At 45.0% G+C, this 22,900-nt stretch overlaps 1 protein-coding gene across 2 annotated transcripts in view; it reads right to left on the bottom strand.

Moving 5' to 3' along the window:
* Window positions 1–6,204: 6,204 nt before the first annotated feature.
* Window positions 6,205–22,900, bottom strand: part of LOC140503722 (cell adhesion molecule CEACAM6-like) — a 32,793-nt gene continuing 16,097 nt past the window's right edge. For both annotated transcript variants that reach the window (XM_072607943.1, XM_072607944.1), the window contains 5 exons: window positions 14,016–14,151; window positions 13,702–13,751; window positions 11,887–11,948; window positions 9,381–9,434; window positions 6,205–9,166 (listed from right to left, as the gene is read on the bottom strand). In XM_072607943.1, coding sequence (XP_072464044.1) covers window positions 9,080–9,166; window positions 9,381–9,434; window positions 11,887–11,948; window positions 13,702–13,751; window positions 14,016–14,151 — 389 coding nt within the window. In that variant the 3' untranslated portion in view covers window positions 6,205–9,079. The remainder of the gene's footprint in view (window positions 9,167–9,380; window positions 9,435–11,886; window positions 11,949–13,701; window positions 13,752–14,015; window positions 14,152–22,900) is intronic.

The following is a 22,900-nucleotide window of genomic DNA, read 5'->3' on the forward strand; positions in this document are numbered from 1 at the left end:
AAAATCAAATTACCAATATCAAAAATGAAAAAGGTGAACTCACCTCCAATGAGGAGGAAATTAAAAACAATAGTTAGAAATTACTTTGCCCAACTGTATGCCCATAAATTTGACAATCGAAGTGTGATGGATGAATATTTAAAAAATTTAAATGTCCAGATTAACAGAAGAGGAAGTTCCATTGGATAACAACAGACATGGAGTTGCAACACTGGGTCCTGGCTCTGAAGCTTGGCTCTCTTCAGCACATCACACCTTCTGTTTGTGCAGGAAGCTATCTCCCTATCGATATGGGAGCAATTGGCAGAGGGACAGCCCTGAGCTCAGAGCCATTTTTCTTTGAGTACCCCTTTCCTCATGTCTCTTCGGGGGATGCCCTGGGGGCCCCATGAAGTCTTATTTGCAAAACCAGCCTCCTTTCCAAATCAGAGCCTCTGCTAGGGGTGGGCTCCGTTTGGGTGGGTTGGCCTTGCTCCCTTCCATAAACCTCCCCTGTAGAGGAGCATAGACAGGGCCCGTCATGGGGAGACCTAGGTCATCCACTGCTTGGGGAGGCTTGGGCTCCCACAAGATCCCTGCACATTTGAATCTTATGCACTATGACTGATCAAATGAGATGACATTTGTAAAGAACTTTGCATGGTGCCTGTTAACATGGTGGCAGCACACAGTAAGCACTCAATATATGCTTGTTCCCTTCCTCTTCCCCTAGTGCAGCTTTTCTTCCTTGTTCACCCAGCTGGGGACACAAAGAGGTCAGCAGATTCTCTCTGCCCCAGGAGAGACATTGCAGCATCCCCAAAGGGCTCAGAAACCTTGGCTGGGATGAGACCCAGGGTAGGCCAACAGTCTGCTCTGTCTGAACAGAAGAGAACCTGAGAGGGCAGGGGGCACCTGGTCCAAGATCCCTCAGCACTCCTGATCAATGGTCATCTAGCCTCTGCTCATCCACGACCTTATCAGTGTTCAGCACTCTGTTCTTCCTGGTGGACAGCCCTACCTGTGAGCTCTCCCTTATGCTGTGTGATATTGTCCCCCTGGGACATCCTTGCTTGGGTCCTAGCTGTCCCAACAGGAACAGTGTAGATCGTCACTGACCTGCTTCCCCAGAAAGGCCCTTAAATGGGTAGTCAAGACTGGAGTTGTGTTGGGCCCAGCTGGAAAGGGAGTGTCAGTGACTGTCCCCATCCTGAGCAATGTTCCCTTCTGCCTCAGAGACATTGAAATGTCTTGGGACAGGTGAACTTCAGGACCATGTTGCCTGCCTCAGGCACAACTGGAGGGGCCTGGTACCTTCTCCTGAGGCCTCAGTATACCCTCCAAGCTTCATGGTATGGACTGAGAAAGCTGCGAGCAAGAAGGAAGTTATCTCTCAAATTCTGACTGTCCTCTCCCAACCACTTTTATCTCCTAAGGAGGTTCACAGTCTGTCTAAAAGACTCTCTCTAGGCTTGAGGCTTGGACAAGATAAGAGAAAATGAGTCAGTATTAAGCTGATCCCCCCTCCTCCAGCACATTCTTTATCCCTCCAGCCATTCAGTAATTCCTGAAATTACTTAGCCCCTCCAAGGGGCTCTGAGCTTAGCCTATCTCCCACTGGAATGTAGGCCGTGGGGACAAAACTAGGATTACAAAGGATCCCTGATCCTGGTCAAATCAGCCTATCTTGTCCCTGCCTGACTTGGGCCTCCAGGTTAATCTCTCCTAGACTACTCCTGGTGCTGCCAGGAATCTTGTTCCACATTCTACTACTCCCTGGGCAAGGGGAGTAGGGGAAGGCTCTAAGCCCAGACTGCAGGAGGGAGCTGGAGAGATGACAGGGCCCGTGGGAAGGGCAGCACTTATCATTAATGGCTAAATGTGCTCGTGCACTTACATTCAGAAAGTGTATGGGATTAGCAAACTGTACAATGTGGTCATGAGCATCCTTGAGGGTAAGGTTGGAGATGAGCAGGGAGGTGTTGGGGCAGATCTTCTGTAGGCTGTTTGTTGTTCTCTGATATCCAGTAATAACATGGTAGAAAGCAATCTGGTGGGAGGATTCTATTGTGCTTCTGAACCAAGTGTAGCTGGGAGGGTGCTCTGAGGACCCCTGGATGTCCAAGATGACGCTGCTGCCCACTGTCCCATATGGAAGTTTTGGCACAACACAGAAGGAAGCACATTGGGCAGATGTTGGCTGGATCCAGCAGCTGAGCATGGAGGCTGATGGGGGAGGAAAGAGGCAGAGGTCAGCAAGGTCCTCCTACCCTCCTGGTGGGACCAGGTCACTGAGCTGTCCCCAGGTAAAGGGAGGGGCTGCTGAGCCTGCCCCAGGGTCTGCTTGGGGCTCGAAGGGCTATAGTTAAAGGGATTCATGTGCCTAAACATCTTTGTATCAGTCCCAGTTTCTGAGAATTTAGTCTGTAACACGTTTTACACTCCCTCCATGAACTTGATTCATAAATGACCTGCCAGTTTGGAAGGCAAGACACTGAAGAAAGAAATGAATGAGAAAATTATTGTGGTTGAAGACAGAAATCAGATCTTAGACCTTGATCAAACCTTAGAGAGCCACTGAGTCAAACCCCCTCCATTCACAGAGGAGGAAACTGAGACCAACTTGATGCAATCAATTTGACCAGTATTAAATAAGAAACAGCAGAGGCAGCATTCGAAGCCAAGTTTTCAGACCAAAAATCAGGGAGGGCCTTTCTCATTAAAGTCTATGTGCATTTTAAGGTTGGCAGTGAAAGTCCCAAACCGCTTTGGGAGGAAGGTGGTGTTTCAGGTAAACACATGCTAAGTGGGGTAAATGAGCTGTCCATGGTCACAGCTAGTAAACACCAGAGCTGGGATCCACACCCACATCTCCTTTGACTGTAAAGCCTCCTTGAGCCTCTTCAGAGGCTGCTCAGCTCCAGAACTATGCCTTGCCCTGTTTCAGGATTGAAACCTGGATTGGTAATCCTGAACTGTTATTTTCTTTCTGCTCCTGGCTCAGCAAAAACACCCCTGGTCAAGTCTGCAGAGACTGTCTCTGGGGCAGACTCCCTTGGACCAGTCTCCTTGCTTCTGGTCCTTATGTTGATAGATTAGTCTTTATCTCAGCTAGAATCCCCCAAGCTCCCTGAGCTGCCCTGGGCTCCAGAACAGCTGGTGTCTCACCTGTGAGCAGGACCCCCTTCCAGGTTCTGGCCTCACTGTGGGGAGCTTTTGAAGGACTCTCTGCTGTCCACTGTGTGACCACCTTTCTCCTTGCCAGGAATGTCTGCCTTCCCCTCCTGAGCTGTGTCTTCTCTTTATAGAGCCTAAGTGCAGATGTTGGAGGTGAACTTGATGGGGAGCAGACTCAAGCAGCCCCTGCATGTAGCCTAGACCTGTGTCTGCTCTGTCTCCTTCTCCTTCCCTAGAAGACTGAGCTCTCTCTCCCTTCAGGTCTACAGCTCCTCTATCTGCCAGGATCATATGGATCCCACACGGCGGGGACTTGACCTCTGACTTTCTTTTTCTTTGCCTCTTTTCTTCTTCTCTTTCTTCCCCACCCAGTTTCAGTGGTTTCCTGTTTTCCCAGGGAGTCCCTCCCCTGCACAGATCCCTCCTACTATCCATGGAGAAGTGGCTCTGTCCCCAAGGGGAATAAATGTCACTCAGTATTACCTACTGTGGATTTCTACTTCTACCTGACCTTCCCTCCCAGAGTTGGTTGGTTGGTTAGTTGGTTGTTGTGCTTCGTTCTTGAAGAGGATCCAAATGACATCACCATGATAAAGTGAAATTTCAGTAAGTCTGACTGTGGCTGATCAGACCAATACAAGCTCAGAATGTTCTACCACAGATTGGGCATAGATAGTCCACGTGAGTATTTGGAGTGGATACTTCAAATTTGTGCATCCGGTGTTTACTTTGTGCTGTCTCAATTCTGCTTTGCTCAAAGAGCACAGCACCCTTTCTTATGTGAGCACACCATGCTGAGTGATCCTGTGCCAGTGTCTCCCACATCATGCAACCAGTTCCAAAGTTCTCCAGAGAGAATCTCAGAGTGTCCTAATATGACTTTTTCTGACCGCCATGTGGGTACTTGCTTTGTATGAATTCTGAGTAAAATAAGCTTTTAGCCAAGCATGAGTTTGGCATTAGAAGAACATGGACACATCAGACATGTGCTCTATTCAGTAAAGTCTGAATGCTTGGCAGTTCAGTTCAAGAAAGGACTTCATTGTCCAGTACCTTATCCCACCAGGTGATCTTCAGAATCTTCCTGAAGTAATTCAAACGGAAGTGATTTTATGACTGACAGAGAAGGGTGGCCACACAGCCCCAGGAGGAAAATGGTATTCCAGATAAACACAAGCTAACAACTGTGAGATCTGTCCATGGCCAGAGAGCTAGTAAACATCAAGACTGGGACCCAAACCCAGGTTTCTTCTGACTGTCAAAAATCTCTTTGTATCTTCAGATATCGCTCAGTTCTGTGGTTGGACGTTGATCTGAGTCTCAGGGTTGTGGACTGATGACCTTGAGCTGCTACTTTCTCCTCTGACTCAGCTCAGGGAAGACTTCCCTGACCAGGTGTACAGAGACTATCTCTGGGACACATGACCCTGTGACTAATCTCTTTTCTCCCGATCCTTGGTAAGCTGCCTATTTTGGGGTGAGAATCGCCCAAGCATCCCCTCTTCCCCTTGGCCCCAGCAGATTTGGTGGCTAACCTGTGATCGGGAGCTCCTGAGGGGCTACTCCATCAATCTGTACTGTCCACTGCTATGATCAAATTTCCCATTGCCAGGAATCTTTGCCTTCCTTCTGTTCACTGCGTAATCCCTACACTAAGCTGAAGTGCAGACCCTGGAGTTGTCCCTGCTTGTGATGAGGCTCAGGGCTGTCTCTGCCTGGCTCTTCTCTGTACCTGTCTACTTCTCTAGCGGTCTGAGATCTCTTTCTTTCTCTTCAGGGCTGGAGCTCTTCTGTCAGCAAGGATCACATTTGCATCTCAGGGCAACGACTTTATCTCTGACTTCCTCCCCCCTCCCCTCATATGCATTTTCCTCCCCTGCCACCTTCTGTAGTTCCCTGCCTCCCAGGTGGAGGGTAACCTGTAAGTCTTAAACCCATGGTTGAGATAAGGGGGTGTCTACTCCAAATGTGAAGAGTTTCCCCAGCAGACAGAACAGATGGGAACAATTCTTTCCAGCAGCCATGAAGGTGGTGAAAACAGGCACTGAGGAGTGCTTAGAGTTTGGTCAGACATTGAAGACAGAAGGAATTTCACTGCATCATGGACTGTTGCATTTGTCTTGCTATTGGACTCAGGAAGAGAGAGAGGAATGTTAAAGACTTTGCACAGCTCTGCCTCACTTAAATTCAATTTGCAGACAAGTCAAAATGTAGCCTCATGATTTCGCTGATATTCATCAAAAATGAAAACCAGACACAATCATCTTTCCCTATTTCTTCCCTCCCCTCACAGATTTCTCCCACTGTCCTTGGAGACTCTTTTGTCCCTTAAGGCTAAAAGGGATCAGTCAGTCTTAGTCACAGGTCCTTGTAATGCTACCTGACTCTACCTTCTAGGTTAAGAAGGTTCTGCATGCCAGAATGAGGACAGAGAGTCTGGGGGAGGGAAAGACACATGATTGGCTCAATGACTGGGGCTTTTTCTGGGACCTGGACTGCTGGGCTCCCCTCCCTTATCAAGCTAGGTCAGGATGCCAGTGCCCTTAATCAGGCATTTTGCTTTGGCTTCTCTTTTTCATTGGCTTTTGAGAGGGGTTTCTCACAATTTTCTACACAGCTGGGGTATAGGGAAAGGGGATGGAGCAGACTAGAGGTGTCCTCCCCTGTACTGGCATCAAACTATTCACACCACAGGAAATATGCTTAAGATCCTGGTTTCCACAATATGTGAACTGAGAAATACAGAAGAGCAAGCTGATTTTCAAAGGGGCAGAGGAACTAGACACAAAATTGCCAATACCTCCTCGGTTGTTGAAAAAGCAAGGGAGTTCTAGAAAACCACATCCTTCTGCTTCATTGACTACACTAAAGCCTTTGAGTGTGGATCACAACAAAATGTGCCAAGTCCTCAAAGACATGGGAGGACCAGGCCATCTGTCTCCTGAGGAACCTGTATGTGGGTCTAGAAGCAACACTTAGAACTGGACGTGGGTCATCTGATTGGTTTAAGATGGTAAAAGGAGTACAGCCGAGGTGTATGGTGTCAGCTTATTTATTTAACTTATGTGCAGAGTGTGATAGGCAGAGTGCCAGGCTGGACAAATCAAAAGGACAATTCAAGTTGACAGGCCAAATTTCAACAGTCTCAGATATGCGGACGATGCCATTCAGAAAGAGAAGAATCAAAAAGCCCTTTTATGATGGTGAAAGAGGAGAGAGTGAAAACAGTCTTGAAACTAAACATAAAAACAAAACAAAACAAAACAAAAACCTTAAGACCATGGCAAGTGGTTCCATCACTTCTTGGCAAATATAGAGAGAAGAAATGGAAGCTCTGTCAGATTTTATATTTTTGGATTCAAAGATCATTGCAGGTGGTGACTCCAGCCATTAAATGAAAAGGAATTTGCTCCTTGGAAGGAGAACTACAACAAATCTGGACAGCATACTCAAAAGCAAAGCCATCACCTTGCTGACAAAGGTCCTCATGGTTAAAGCTGTGTTTTGTTTGGTTGATTCTTTTAACATGTAGCAAAGTATGGCTGTGAGAATGTAAACATACATGTAGCAATGTATGGCTGTGAGAATGTAAACATACATGTAGCAACGTATGGCTGTGAGAGTTAGACTATTAGGAAAGCTGAGAAAAGCAGAAGCAGTGTTTTGGAATTGTGGTACTGGAGAGGACTTCTCAGTGTCCTTTGGACAGCAAGGAGATCAAATCAGCCAATACTTAAAGAATTCAGACTATTCTCTGGAAGGTCAAATACTGAAGCTTAAATAATATTGCCATATATTGAGAAGATAGGACTTACTGGAAAAAATGATGGTGGGAAAGATTAAAGGCAAAAGGGAAAGGGGACGGCAGAGGATGATGTCATCCATCGATGGAGAGTGTGGTGGAAGATTTTGGGAGATAGCAGAGGATAGAAAGGGCTAGTGTGCTATGGTCATGGGGGTCCCAAAGATTTGGAAACAACTCAGCAACAACCATAGTATAGAGGATCTGGCCCTACAACTTCATCTGACAGTGGAAGAAAGAGAGACAAAGACAGTGTGACCTACCCAGGGTCCCACAGGGAGGAAACAGGAAAGCTAAGATTCAAATGTAGTTCTTTTGGCCCCAAATACAGTGCTCTACCTTCCTGAGATGCAGCCCAGGCTCAGCTATGGAAATCTTGAAGTTTGTATGTCTGGGAGAGTATACAGCTACCTACTGCCTCTATCTAGAAAGTTTCATTGGGAGGTCCTGGTAGGACAGGACCTTTGGGTATATGGGCTGGGGGGCCATGTGTTGCTGCATAATTAAGGAGAAATTTATGGTGAACCCCTCTCTTCCCTCCTCCCTCTGCATTGTGAGGCTAAGCCTGGATCCCTGTGTATTCCCTGATCTCCCTAGAAAGCTAAAGTCCAATTCCCAAGGGTATTGCTCTTCAGGCCAAGGGGTGGGAGGTGCATTTCATGAGAGATCCTTCGAATTCATGATTAACCCCCAAATAGTCCAAGTTACCAGGTTTTCTGGATGTCTTTAACTTTTGGATTCTTCTCATCACTCTATGAATAGATCTCTCTGCTCTTCTCTCTTCAACATGCACAGCTGATATAATTCCCTCCTTATTTCACTGAATCCGTCAAATTCACATTTCTCATGACACAACAAAATTCCATGATATTCATACACAGGAGTTCATAATCTGTGTCCCATTGGATGATTGCCTAGGTCATGTCTAGTTTTTTACTATAACAAAAACTGTTACTATAAATGTCATGGACTGATGGCTCCTTCCTTTCTGTCCTTGACCCCCTTGGGATACCTGCCTGATTGTATAGTGCATCACCCAATTCCCACTGTCATTCATGACTGGGGAGCCCAGAAGGCACCTGATGACTATTCTCTCTCAGGGGGCAAAACTGAAGGGCATCTAGCACTGTTTCTTATGAGTCACTACCTGGGTGCTCCCTATTAATAACCAGACAGAAATGAAATTATTGTTAGCAAAAGTATTTACTGAGGAGTAGTAATAATAAAGTGTACAAAACATCTCCTCTAAAACCAAAAGTTGGGGGTGCATTCTCCCATGAATACAGATTCCTTGATAGGAAGTGTACGAACTTCAAATAAAACTGTAGTGAGATACTTGGGATGAGGATCCCTGTAGCTAAGGCATGCCACCCAGCTCCTTCCCCTAGATGTTCTTTTTCCTTTTGTGAAGTACTCTATGAATAGAGCTCACTATTGGGCTCCAAGTGTCACCATCATTGGAGCCCGTTCCTGTCATTTCTTTCTGCCATGAGCAGTCATGGTCCCTGCACCTGCCATTGGCTTTCTGTGACTGGCTCTCTTTGTACATTGTAAGAGTTTCCACTGCCATTGGCCACTTCTGCCTTGGGGGACCCAGATGATCTTGTTCATCTTTGAGATCATGTTATCAAGAAACAAATATTCCTGGGTCCATGGAACCTCAGAAAAATAAGACTTTTTGACTCCTGGGAATCTCAGCATCTGAGGACCATGCAGATAAGCTGGATCATCCACACCTGAGTTCAATATGAATGAATGTGAAAGTTTCCAAAAGTACTTTGACAAGGATAAAGGGGATAAACACAGGAAAATATTGAGGCATTAAAAATATTGAAGTAATTGGGGACCAACAGAGTATGTCACCCAAATTCATTTCAGAGGGTACCTTGGCTTCTAATCGGCTCTGGCACACATAACACTGGCTTCCTTCATCCCTCTCAGTCCTCTCTGTGAGGTCTGGGTGCCTGTGAGTCCATGGAAGCCTTCTCTCTCTCCAAATAGAGCCTTTTTCTTTCTCTTGGTTAGTTTTTCCAGTTGGCCTAGGTGTCTCAACTTTCTTCCCTGAGAGATTCTTCTGAACCTTCCTTAATGAAGGGAAATAGAAATGCTGTCATAACATCCCTAGGGCCTTTTCTCTCTTCCTTCACCTTGAGGGTTCTTCCAGGGACCGATCTTCTCATAAACATCCACTTGGGTTATGTCCAATGCCTGCATATAGAGAGAACAGATGTCACTGGCATCCTAGAATGGAGGTTGGGAGTAGGAGGACTCTTCCCTCTCCAAATCCTGCCTCCAATTGTCTCCATCTAGCCCTGTTCTGTTCCCTCTCTCATCAGCAACTAGAAGTCCATCCTCAACGAACATTTTGACCTCTCCCTTGGTCCCTGAGAAAGGCCTGGGCCCTCCTTGTACACATACATACCTGATAGGGACTCTCAGATTGGGCTTGAGGAATAGCAGGGGAGGAGTCCAGGGCCTGTAGAGGGGGAAACAACAGCTGGTAAAAGTCTCCAAAAGCCAGAATTGGAAAGGAATTCAGGACAGAGAACGCTTGATATGGAAGGAACCTTATGACATGTGACAAATCAGAAGGGATTCAGGGATATCATGGTCATGGATCCTCTGAATTAGAATGGACCTTAGACCCTAAGAGCAATGTCCTCTACAGTTCATGTGACAAGTGGTCATTCATTCTTCCCTGGAGACTCCCAGTGTGGAGGAGGACACCACATCCCAGGTAGCCATTCCACCTGCATCTATGCAGTTATTTAGCACCCACTACGTGGGAAATACAGTGCCATAAATACTGGAAAGTCTTATTCTTTTCCTGCCTGGAAGTCCTGCTATGAAAAACCTCACTGTCCTGAATGATCATGGCCTCAGGAGCAGGCCACCAACCAAGCCTTGGGCTCAAGTCATGAGTCACTTCCTTCCCAGACTACTCCTCACCTCTAGCCATGACTGATCCACAAGACAAGCTCCACCAAGAGTTAAGCATTTCAGTCCTGGAATTCCCCACCTGGCACCCCCAAGTTAACCATCCCTCTCTCCTGTTTTCCAGCTCTGGAGCCACAATCAAATCAACTCTAGCCTGACTTCTGATTCCATTTACTCTCCCTGTAATTTCCCAAAGCAAAAAGTCCCTATCTGGATAGCATTTCTCCATATGTGTAATCTCTGGCAATTTCAACATAATCTCACTGTGTACAGTGAGCACTTTTACATATGACATGAATAAAAATCATTCATTGAAGGAATGACTTTCTTATACATTGATCCCTTTATTCATGACATGAGCAGAGAAAAACAAGACAGTCCAGCAGTCAAGGAGATAATATTGTGTTGGGAGGAAGCCATCAGTAAAGAAACAATAAATCCAAACATACAGAGAAGAATGAAAAGAGGTAGGGCGTGAGCAATAGGAAGGAGCAAGGCAGGCTCCTGTTGAGGTTGGCACTTCTGCTGAACTAGGCAGGAGGGTCAGGATTTCATTTGAAAGAGGTGAGGAGAGAGCCCCTTCCAGTCATGGAAGATGGCCTGCCCAGAGAGGACAAGTAGAAAGTGGTGTTCTTGGAGCAACAAAGTGACTGATTAATAATTGTTTCTCTTTTACCCAGGATCCCTGGGGTATTCACCTCCCACTTTGATTTTTTTTATTATTAAAGGGGCCATCCCTTGAGCAACTTCCTTGAATGGGTCTATCTAACTCAAAGTCAGAATGCTATAGGACCTCAGCCTGAAAGGCCTAGGTTCTCACTTTACATCCTGCTGCATCTCCAGTCATTATGATGAATATGAGGGCAATTCATCCAGATGACTCAAAAGAAGGAGAGGTTGATGACCTTGCACAGCCCTCTCTCACTGAAATCAAAGTCAACTACAAGTCATGGTATCATCTTAATGTCATGGTCCTCTTTGAGAATGAAGGACAAACGCACAATAACACAAGAGTGACTGATTAGATGGAACCTTTGAGAGGAGGAAAGACCATAAATGTGTAATAAACACGGAGACAACGACCTTAGATCCTTCCAATGAGTAAGGGGTAGTGGGTATATATTTGATTAAAACTCAGAAGGAACAAATTTTAGGTCTGGCTTCTGACACAAACTGGCCTTAAGAACATGGGCAAGTCTCTCATGGTTTCATTGGCTAGCAGATCTCTAACATTATAGACTCCCTAACAACACTGAGAATGGGAGTTCCCTCCATTAATAAAATCAGCAACTGAACAAAAACAAACAAACCAACCAGGAGTGGTTATAGTTTCTTTTTCTGGCAATAGGGAAGCACTGAGCATTCTCAACATCTGGAAGGGACTTGGTCAAACCTGTTCCCAGGTACATGTTTACCAGCAGTACAGAGGACAGGGGAGACTCTGGAGCTTGGAAAACCAATGTGGAAGCAGTTGTAATACTCTAGGACTGAGTTGATGGTGTCTTGAACTAGAATATTGTCATGTTTGAGAGGACAGGTGAGAGTGGTAGGGAAAGCACACTTGGCATCTCATATTCTACCAAGATTTCCTGACATCAAGCCTGAAGTGACCTCTCCAGATTCCATTCCTTACTCCCTATTGTGGCCTGCTGGACCAAGGAGGTTCAGTCTGAACCCTCTCCTACATGTCATGCATCCAAAGAGTTATCAGGTGCCCATTTGCCACCACATTCCCTCCCAAAGTCTTTCCTTCAGACTGTTGCCTAACTAGATCTTTTCACAGTGCTAGGGAATTCCCACCCTTCTTTTTTATTCTCCAGATACTCCACTCTGCTTGTGGATGCTCTGCTTATCCTGCAATCTCTCAGGCACATTAAATGACTTAGACTCATGATGGAAACACCTCCATATCAGTAGAAATGGGCCCCTTCCCACTCCCTGACAAACACTCCAAAATGCTGGAAGTAAGTGAAGGAGACCATCTGTCCTACCTGTGCAAACACAGCTGAGCCTTTTTCACAAGCAGTGTTTTCATACAGGGTGGTGTCCTCACCTGGAGAGAGAGAAACCCAAACAGAAGATATCAGTGATGTATCATGAGCCTGAATTCCATGAAGGACTGACTCTTCTTCCTTACCACTCTGACTCACTCTCCAAGGGGCAGCTAGGTGGTCCAGTGGACTGAGCACCAGTGCAGGAGTCAGGAGAACATGAGTTTAAATCTCACCTCAGACACTTGACACTCAATAGCTATGTGACCTTGGGCAAGTCACATAGCCCTAATTGCCTCATTCTGGATCATCTCCAGTCATCCTGATGAACATCTGGTCACTAGATGCAGATGGCTCTGGAGGAGAAGTGAGACTGGTGACCTGCACATCCCTCCCTCACTCAAAACAAAGTCAAGTGCAAGTCACATCATCATTTCTCTGATGGTGTGGTCTTCTTTGGCAACAAAGGATGAACACACTCACACTCCAAACAGATGAAGAGGACACAGGAGAATTGCTTCCTCTCCATCTCCCCCACACAGGGTCATTCAATAAACATTCATTTCAGGTAGGTGCTGTGCTAAGCATTGGGCAAACAAAGAAAAGCAGAAGACCATCCCTGCCCTCAACAAGATGTAGTTTAAGGGACGAAACAACCTGCAAACTGTGTACAATCAAGACGTAGACAGGACACATTGAGGAGATAACCAAGTGTGAGAAAGCTCTTGAGTTAAGGGGAATGAGGAGAGGCTTCTTGTGGGAGCTGGGAACTTAGCTGGCACTCTAAGGAAGCCAAGAAGACAGGAGATAAGAGAAAGAGCGAGAAGCTTCCAAATATGGGGGACAGAATGAGAAAATTCTCACAGAAGGAATTCCAGGTCACCTAGGTTTCTGAGCTTCTGAGTTTCTAAGAATTCATGACGGGATGTGTACATTCAGATTTGTTAAGACTTTCAGGTCTTTGTTTCCAAGAGCTGGACTTCTAGAGTCTGAGTCTAGATGGGCCCTGTCTTATCTCTGGATCTCTCTTGATGGACAGAACAGAGAAGATATGAGAGAATAGAAGCTCAGTGTGGAGAAGGAAGGTGTCATTTTGGTCACGAAGCCTGTCTCTGGTGATTCATCAAGGCAAGGAGGTGACCCAGAGGTGCCAAAGCCTGTGCCCCTAGGATGGCAGCTCTGGACGGTTTCTTTAATCTAGAAGGGCTTGTATCACCAAGTATGCAGAGGCTCATGCCCAGTAGACTAGCCATGTGGGGATGAGTTCTTATACCAAGGCAGCTCATACTGAAAATAATACAACCCACAATGATTCCAATGTTGAGCTTAAAATCCAGCTTGCCTTTGAGCCATTGTTTTTAATCAGAGACATTGAGGAGGGAGTGTCCATGGAGGCCAGCTACTCCAGCTCTCTCTCCACACCTGAGGAATTGTTGCATAAGGACTTTTCCCCCAGGGCCACACTGGTGTTAAGCTCAGAGTCAGAATGTAAGGAGAGGAGTAGAAAAGTTAGTGGACAGTGTTCAGAGTCACCATGAATAGGCCCTGCACAAAGAACAACTTGAGTCTTCTCCAAATACGAAGGGCTTTCAGTGCCTAAGTAGGGGATATGTTAATATATCTGTTTAAGATTAATTGAATGGAGGACTCTTGAACTCTGGTCATCCTGTCAAAGAAAAGGAAAAAGAGCTGGCTCTTATTACCAGGACAGCTCATAGCTTCTCCTTTAAGTAAAGAAAGGGAACTGTGGTTGGAGCCATAATTCCCAAGGCCACCATTAGCCACCAGTTTTCTTTGGTTGGTGTTTTCACTTACCATATTTGGGTGCTGAACAGTTCTTCTCTGAATGGTGATACTTGCTTGCCCTTAAGAAAGAACAGACAAGTGAGAGTGCACCCTACTGGGGAAGAGACTTGTTTCCAAGAGACAATCAAGTATGAAAGATGAGATTAAATGTAATCCCAGAGAAGAAAGCTACCCAAGAGAATTAGTACTAAAAAGTAGCAGTTTGGGAAGAGAGGCAGATCAGGTCCAGAAGTGAATTCAGACTGCAGAAGACTGAACTAATGTCCCTCCCCTACCCAGGGAGACAGTAGGAAGGAGGACAAACATAGCAAGTATTATTTTACCTTCCAGTTTCTTTAAAGAAGAAAAAATAGATGAGGCCTCCAGTGAGAGCCACCGCAACCAAGACTCCAATCACAATGCCAGCAATGTCCCCTGTAGAGAATGAGGAGCCATTACCTCTGCCTGGGGACACTTTCTCTGTGGACAGAAAAGAGGAAAAGAACTTTGATTGGTTTGAGTGGTCTCTCCAATATGAAGTGCCTATGCTTGTGCACAGTGTCTGGCACTCTGGAAAAACTTATCAAATGTCTGTTGATCAATGAAACTGACTTGACCTTTGTTCCTCAGAACCTAGGGATCTCTGTGACAAAATCCCATTGCAGGTTGTCTGGAAACATCTGAACTTTGGGGAAAAACAGGAACCTGTATGTAATCAGTCTCTGAACCTATAATTTCCTGCTCACAATGTGGCCACTGCACTTCTCTGTTTCTTTTGATGGTGCCACCCTCATCCCAGTAACCCAGATTTGCTTTGCTTTGCTCTCCTCTCCTCTCCTCTGCTCTCCTGTCCTGTCTCCTCTGCTCCTGTCCTCTCCTCTTCTGACCTTAACCCTTAACGCTTAAACCTATTTCACTCTGAAGCCCATAGATTGGATCTCTGCCCAAACTCCATTTAATGGGTATTTTCTGAACCCTACTGGCTTAAGAGTGATTATCAACAGTAACTGTTGCTCTTTCCCTCCCAGCTTGATTTAGTTATTTTTTCTTTTTCTCATTAGGCGGGGCTACTCCCTAATTACTTCTTAAAAAGGCCTATTCACTGTATGGGCTTCTAGGTCCCTTTCATCACCAAGTCTGTGATACTCTCCAGGATCCTTGCACCCCAGTTTCCAAAGGAGAAAACGGAGGTTCAAAGAGATGACATGATTGTTCAGACAGAGAGTGATTTCTACCCTAGGACCTGAGCTCTCTCCCTCTTTGCCTCATGGTCCTTGTGGGCCTTTTCCAGACCAGGCACCAGAAGGCTCAGAGCTGGTAAAGGTCAGAGGACCCAGAATCTCCATCTGGGAAGGCCATCACCATCATCTAATGTACCCCTTATTTTCTTATTTTTTTAATTTATTTTTTCTTTTTATTCATTTATTTTTTCCACTTTTTCACTTCACTTTTTAACTTTTTAAATTTACTTTCACTTCCACATGATTTTGAGTTCCACACTTTCTCCCCAACTCTCCCCTCCCCTAACCTCAGGATGACAGGCATTCCGATTACCCCTCTCCTCAGTCTAACCTCCCTTCTATCCCCCCTTTCTCTTATCCCCTTCCCTTCTGTTTTCTTGTAGGGAAAGATAGATTTCTACACCCAATTGCCTATATAACTTATTTCCCAGTTTCATGTAGATACAATTTTTAACATTTATTGAATTCCAAATTCTCTGCCTTCTGCCTTCTCCATGTACCCTCACTGAGAAGGCAAGCAATTTGAAATAGGTTATACATGTGTATCTATGCAAAACACTTCTATAATTGTCATATTGTGAAAGACTAACTATATTTAACTCCATCCTATCCCACCACCCACTTATTCTATTCTCTCCTTTGACCTTGTCCCTCCTCAAAAGTGTTAGCTTCTGATTACTCCCTTCCCCCATTTGCCCTCCCTTCTATCATTCTTTCTCTTATCCTTTTCCACCCTTTCTTTCTGTAGGGTAAGATATCTATCCATGCCAAATTGAATGTAAATGTTATTCCCTCCTTAAGCCAAATCTAATGAGAATAAGGTTCACTCATTCCCTTTCACCTCCCCCCTCTTTCCCTCCACTGTAAAAGCTTTTTCTTGGCACTTTTATGTGAGATAGTTTACCCCAGTATACTTTTTCCTTTCTCCTTCTCTATTATATTCTTGTCTCCCCCCTTAATTTTATTGTCTAGATATCATCCCTCCGTATTCAACTCAGCCTTTGCCACCTGTCTATATGTATGTGCATATGTACATAATACGTACATTTTATATATATATAAGTATATATGTGTGTATATATGTGTGCATATATGTATGTGTATGTGTGTATATGTATATGTGTGTATATCTGTTTGTATATGTATATGTGTGTGTGTGTGTGTGTGTGTGTGTGTACACATATACATACACATATACCAAACTGTAGTTGAGGGCTATTTTGGGGACATTCCTGGCTTCAGAATGATTATCAATAGTAACTGTTGCTCTTTCCCTCCCAGCTACATTTGCTTATTTTTTTTCTTTGTTTTGCTCATTAAAGGGGCCATTCTCTGTTTACTTCTTAAAGAGGCCTGTTCACCGAATGGGCATTACCTCAGTAAGTGAGTACTTGAATAGATCAACGTCTCCCAGTGCATCCTGGGCCTTCTCCAGTCATCCTGCTGTATATCTAGTCACTGGATCCAGATGGCCCAGGAGGGGAAGTGAGGCTGATGATCCTGCACAACCCTCCCTCACTCAAAACAAAGTCAAGTGCAAGTTATGTCATCATTTCTCTGATGTCATGGTCTTCTTCGAAAATGAAGGAAGAATACAGACAGACAGACAGACACACACGTGTGTGTATACATATGTTATATATACATGCATATATTGTGTATCATATATGTATACACATATAAATACATATATGCATGTGTGTATACATATATAAACATATACACAAATATATGTATATATTTTTTTCCCTCCAACTACCCTCATACTTAGGTTTCATGAGTTACAAATATCATCTTTCCATGTAGGAATGTAAATGTTTCAACTTTAATAAGTCCCTTATGATTTCTCTTTCCTCTTTACTTTTTCATGATTCTCTTGATTCTTGTATTTGAAAATAAAATCTTCCATTCAGCTCTGATCTTTTCATCAAGAAGGCTCAGAAGTCTTCTTTTTCATTGAATGTCCATTTTTTCCCCCGAAAAAACTTTTTCCTCAAGAATTATACTCAGTTTTTCTAGGTAGGTGATTCTTGGTTTTAATCCTAGCTCCTTTGATCTCTGGAATATTATATTCCAAATCATTCAATCTTTTAATGAAGAAGCTGCTAAAGATTGTATTTTCCCGACTGTTTCTACAACACTTGAATTATTTCTTTCTGGCTGCTCACAGTATTTTCTGCTTGACCTGGAAGCTCTGGAATTTGGAAAAAGTATTCCTAGAAGTTTTCTATTTGGGATCTCTTTCAGGAGGTGATCCATAGATTCACTCAATTTCTATTTTACCCTCTGGTTCTAGAAATGTCCAGGCAGTTTTCCTTGGTAATTTCTTGAAAGATGATGTCTAGGCTCCTTTTTTGATCATGTTTTTCAGATAATGTAATAATTTTTGAAGTTATCTCTTCTGGTTCTGTTTTCTAATGAGTTGTTTTCCAATGAAGTATTTCACATTGTCCTCTATGTTTTAAATTCTTTTTGGTTTTGTTTTATGATTTCTTGTTTTTCATGAACTCATTAGCTTCCACTTGCTATATTTTAATTTTGAAGGAACTATTTTCCTCAGTGAGCTTTTGAACCATCTTTCCCAATTGACCAGTTCTGTTTTTAATGCATTCTTCTCCTCATTGGCTTTTTGGACCTCTTTTGCCATTTGGGTTAGTCAATTTTTTAAGGTGTCATTTCTTCAGTATTTGAGGGGTATCTCCTTTAGCATGCTGTTGATTCATTTTTCATGATTTTCCTCCATCTCTCTCATTTCCCTTCCCAGTTTTTCCTCTACTTCTCTTACCTGATTTTAAAAAATCCTTCTCGAGCTCTTCCATGACCTGAGACCAATTCATATTTTTCTTGGAGATTTTGGATTAGGAGCTTTGACTTTGGTGTCTTCTTCTGGTCGTATGTTTTGATCTTCTATGCTGGACCCAGATGGCTCAGGAGAAGAAAGTGAAAATGGTGACCTTGCACAGCCCTCCCTCACTCAAATGAAAGTCAACTGCAAGGCCTGTCATCATCCTGATATCATGGTCCTCTTTGAGAATAAAAGAAAAACACAAGCTGTGAGTGAGTAGCTCCTCCTCTCCTCTCCTCTCCTCTCCTCTCCTCTGGTATTCTGCCCAGGGGAAGGTAAACTCCATGGTCAAAAGCTGTTTTTTTTTCCTTTGGGTTTACTGGGAATACTTCTTACTCAAAGATCAAACCTTAAAACCAATTCACTCTGGAGCTCATGGTTGGGTGGTTGGGTGGGTGATTGTAGTCCTTCACTTACAAGTAGGACAAAAATGACATCACCGTGATAAAGTGAAGTTTCAGTGTGTCCAACTGTGGCTGATCAGATGAATAGAAGCTTAGAATGCTCTACCTCAGGTTGGGCACAGATAGTCTGTACAAATTTTGGGGGTGGATATTCCAAATTTGCTCATCCTATATTTACTTTGTGCTGCCTCAATCTGACTTTGCTCAAAGAGCACAGCACCTTTTTTAATGTGGGCATGCCATGCTGAGCAGTCCTGAGCCAGTGTCTCCCATGTTTCACAGTCAAATCCAAAGTTCTAGAGAGAGACCTTGAGAGTGTCCTTGTATCACATCTTCTGACCACCATGAGGTCTCCTGGCACATGTGAATTCCCCATGAAATAATCTTTTTGGCAAGCTAACAACACAGCCAGCTCATCAGAGTTGTGTTCTCTGAAGCACACTTTGAATGCTTGGCAGTTTGGCTTGAGCAAGGACTCCAGTGTCTGGTACCTTATCCTGCCTGGTGATCCTCAGAATCTTCCTAAGACAGTTCAAATGAAAACGATTCAGTTTCCTGGCATGGCACTGGTAGACTGTCCATGTTTCACAGGTGTACAACAATGAGGTCAACACAACAGCTCTGTAGAACTTCAGTTTGGTAGTCAGTCTAATACCTCTTCTCTCCCAAACTTTTCTTTGGAGCTTCCCAAACACTGAGCGAGCACTGGCAATGTGCACATCAACCACATTATGAATGAGTACATCCCTGGAAAACATACTACCAAGGCAAGTGAACTTATCCACAGCATTCAGAATTTCTCCATTTGTTGTAACCAGTGGTTCCATGTATGAATGTTGTGGTGGTGGCTGCTGGTGCACCTGTGTTTTCTTGATATTAATTATTAGACCAAAATTAGCACAGGCAGCAGAGAATTGATCCATATTTTGTTGCATCTCAGCTTCAGAGGCTGTATTGAATGCACAAACATGTGCAAACAGAAAATCATGCACCAGCACTCCCTCTACTTTGTCTTTTGATTTGTGTGTAAATTGGATTTAAGTGGGGCAGAGTTGCACGAAGTCGTCAGCCTCACTCTCTCCACCAGAGCCATCATAGTTCAGTGGCAGGACAGAGCCAAGATGACTGGAAATGGCTCAGGCTGAAGTGGATGACCTTGGTGTCTTCAGGGTCTAACCAAGCTCTAAGTGCTCGACATCACCTGCTTCTGCTGCCTTCATGGCCATTGGAATAAATTGTTCTCATCTGCCCATTCCACCAGAGGAAGCCTTCACATGCTTGAGGTAGACACCCCCCTAACTCACCAATGGATTTAAGACCTTTGGTTACCCTCAAACTGGTTTGGCCCATCTGACAAAACGGTTAACTGGGGTATGGTATCTGCACATGCTACAGCTTCTTGGAGCCACAAGTGAGAGTTAGGTAGAACAGGTGAACAACAAAGGTGGAAAGAGCCCCCGAAAGGGCTCAGCAGCCATCACACCAAGGTGCTGGTTCTCCCTGAACACACCCTCCACCCTGGAACTCATAGACTGGACAACAAGGACCCACCGACCTTGCACAGAGTGGATGTAATAACTAAATAGTACTTGTTTCTCTTTTACCCAGATACCCTGAGGGTCTTCCCCTCCAAGTCTGATTTTTTTTATTAAAGGGGTCATCCCTTGAATAATGTAAAGAAGACTATTTATTGAATGAGTGTATCTCACTCAAAGGAAGATTGTGATAAGACCTAAGCCTGCAATGGCCAGGGTCTCATATTGCAGCCTGGGCCATATCCAGTTAGTCTGATGAATATCATGCTACTGGACCCAGATGGCTCAGGGGAAGAAGGTGAGGTTGGTGACCTTGTACAGTCCTCTCTCACTCAAACCAAAGTCAATTGCAAGTCATGTTCTCATCATAATGTCATGGTCCTCTTCGAGAATGAAGGACAAACACACAAATCACCAAAGTAAAATTACTTAAGTCTGGAGTTCCCATGGTTCCCTCTTTCTTTCCAGGCTTAACAGAGAGTCCAGTGAACTTAGTTTCTTTCTCAGGTCCCATCTGCTACAGTGCCCTGCAGTGAGGAGGAGAACCATACGTCCCAGCCTGGGATGCCCTTCTCATGCCCTCTGCCTCATAGACCCAGGCTTTCCTTCCAGAAGGCCCTGAAACAGGACCTTCCCAGCAACCTTTCCTGATGCCATCATCTGCTAGTGCCCATCCTACATAATAACCTTGTATTTGTCTATAGGGACTGCCAGGAAGCCAAACAGACCTGGGTGCTAGATTTGTCCCAACACTGGAGTTTAATGCTGGGTGAGCTGCTTCACCCCTTAGTGCCAAAAAGAAGTTTCAAAGACCAGGATTTGCAGACAAGGTGCCAGCCTGCTTTGGTGGAGGGGTTCTCCCCCAGGAATTGGCTCTAGCCAGCAATCATCAGTCCAGGATGGACCCTTCTTCTTTCCTTTATTCCAATACATGTATACATGTGTCCCCAATAGAAAGCATTCTCCTTGAGGTTAGAGGCTCTTTTTTCCCCTCGCTTTATGCCCAGTACTCAGCCCAGGGCCTTTGCATGTAGTAGGAGTTGAATAAATTTTTCTAGTTCAACAGATGCATGATTCCCAGGTGCTTCTTCCCACAATATCCGCTGTTCAGGAGCCGAGTGACAAGAAGACCACTGCAGATGACCAGCAGGGCCCTGCCATAACACTGGCTCCTGCCTCTCACCTGTAACCATTGAATACATCCTGCCACAGACAGATGCCTAGCACAGTTTCCAGAAGGCAGACCCTGGAAGAAAGCCCTTGACTTTGTGTCCAAACTATATTTTTTTGTATTTGAGACTCTGCTTGTAGATGTTTTCAAGGAACTTTCTCTCTTGGGTTTGTATTTTGGGCATTTCTGTCTCAATGATAGTTTTTTTCAAGGTAGTATTTTTGGTTTATTCAATATTCTAGCCCAGAAGTGGGGAACCTGCAGCCTCAAGGCCACATGTTACCCTCTAGGTCCTCAAGTGTGGCTCTTTGACTGAATTCAAACTTCACAGGATAAATATCTTTAATAAAAGTATTTGTTCTGTAAAATTGGGACTGAATCAAAAGGCCACTCCAAAGGACCAAGAAGCCCTTATGTGTCCTCAAGGCCACAGGTTCCCCACCCCTATTCTATTCTTACTTCTTGAACTGGTACTTCGTTATTAGGGCCAGGCTCTGCACCCATCTGGAAGGAATACCTGGTCTTATTTGGTCTTGATTTGTATTCCCTGGTATCTTGCTGCTGCTTTCTCTGCATATTCAGTGTTCTGTTCCCTAAGGATATGAGAAGTGGCTCAGGATGGTCATCTGCTAACAACTTTCAGTGTGCCCAAAGCAGTGCTACCCAGAGAGAATTCTGATCACTCTCCCTTCTTGTCTGAATTTGACTAGGTCTTGCTTTAGATTTGCAACGCCACTGCAGACTGTTCCAGCAGACTGTTGCTGACCACAGCTGCTGTCAGCCAGCTAAAAGACTCTGATGGTATAGAATTACAGGCTTCCCCTTGTTCTGAGCTCTCTGCCATGCTCACTCAGCAGCAAGCCTCAGCCCCAGATAGAGGATGGAAATTCAGGTCCTTGTCCAGTATACAGCCACAGGCCCACAGCTGCTCCCAGCTCTTAGCACAGGTCCCCTCTTCAGCACTGAATCTATGACCTAGCTCTAGACTTAGACTGCAGAGCTGGCCATTGACTCCTCTGGCTGCTCCCTGCCCAGAGCCAGGCCATTTCTGCTGAATCCCTGCCCACTTCTTCCCCAAAGTACATAGCCTAGCGCTGCCAGGCCTAGAGGCCTGAGGGCTACCCGAGTCTTCTTACCTTACCTCTCGCAGGTCTTCGGGCTGGCCAAACCGGATAATCATATGAGAGAAGAGACCTCCCAGAGTCGAGCAAGGGTTAAGCTTTTATTCAGGGTCCTGGTTACAAGTGCAGGGGGAACTCTTCCTTAGGAGGGAGCGAGGAATCTCCCAAGGAGGCAAAGATCTTATAATAAGAGATTGGAAGTAGAAGTGTAAGTGGGGAGAGAGGGGGAGGGGAGAGTGAAGAGAGGAAAAATGGAGCCTTCTGTCCTGTCCGCTCTGTGCCCCTCCCGCCTAAGAGCGCTTTCAGGCTTTCCTGATCCCAATTAAGCTCTCCAGCCGCATAGTTTGCACCTGAATACCGTGCCTGTTAGATAACAATAGGTGTGCCCAGACCCGGGACAGTCTCGAGGGGGATGCTCCTCCCATCACGTTTCTCACGGGAAGAGGTGGAAATACACGAGATAGCTCGGTCTCACTCCTCGATTCCCTGGTGTTTATGGGGGGCCTCGTGAGAACTCTAAGATTTAGAAGTTCCCGCCTTTACCCGCCCGAGACTGTCCACATGGAATTGAGCTTCCATCCCCAGCATAGCGCCCTCATTTAGTCCCTAGTCTTCTCATCACCTTCCTGGTTGGTTCATGTGCCTGGACTTTGGCCTTTATATCTATGCTGAACTGGGGAGGAAAATCACTGTCTGCATTTTCCTCTTGGTCTTTGGCTCCTTTGAGCCCTTTGTTGGAATGGTTGTGAAGGAGAGCTGGGCTGAAGGGCTGCTTTCTCCTCTTCCTTCTGCTATCTGGCATGGTCTGTCTCTCAATTAAAAAAAACATTCTACAAATGCATCTGTATAATGTCTCCTGCCCACTCATGGCTCTATTTCCTGCATTCTCATCACCTTAGCTTGGAGCTGGAG

The sequence above is a fragment of the Notamacropus eugenii genome, chromosome 5 (assembly GCF_028372415.1).
Source record: "Notamacropus eugenii isolate mMacEug1 chromosome 5, mMacEug1.pri_v2, whole genome shotgun sequence".
NCBI lineage: Eukaryota > Metazoa > Chordata > Mammalia > Diprotodontia > Macropodidae > Notamacropus > Notamacropus eugenii.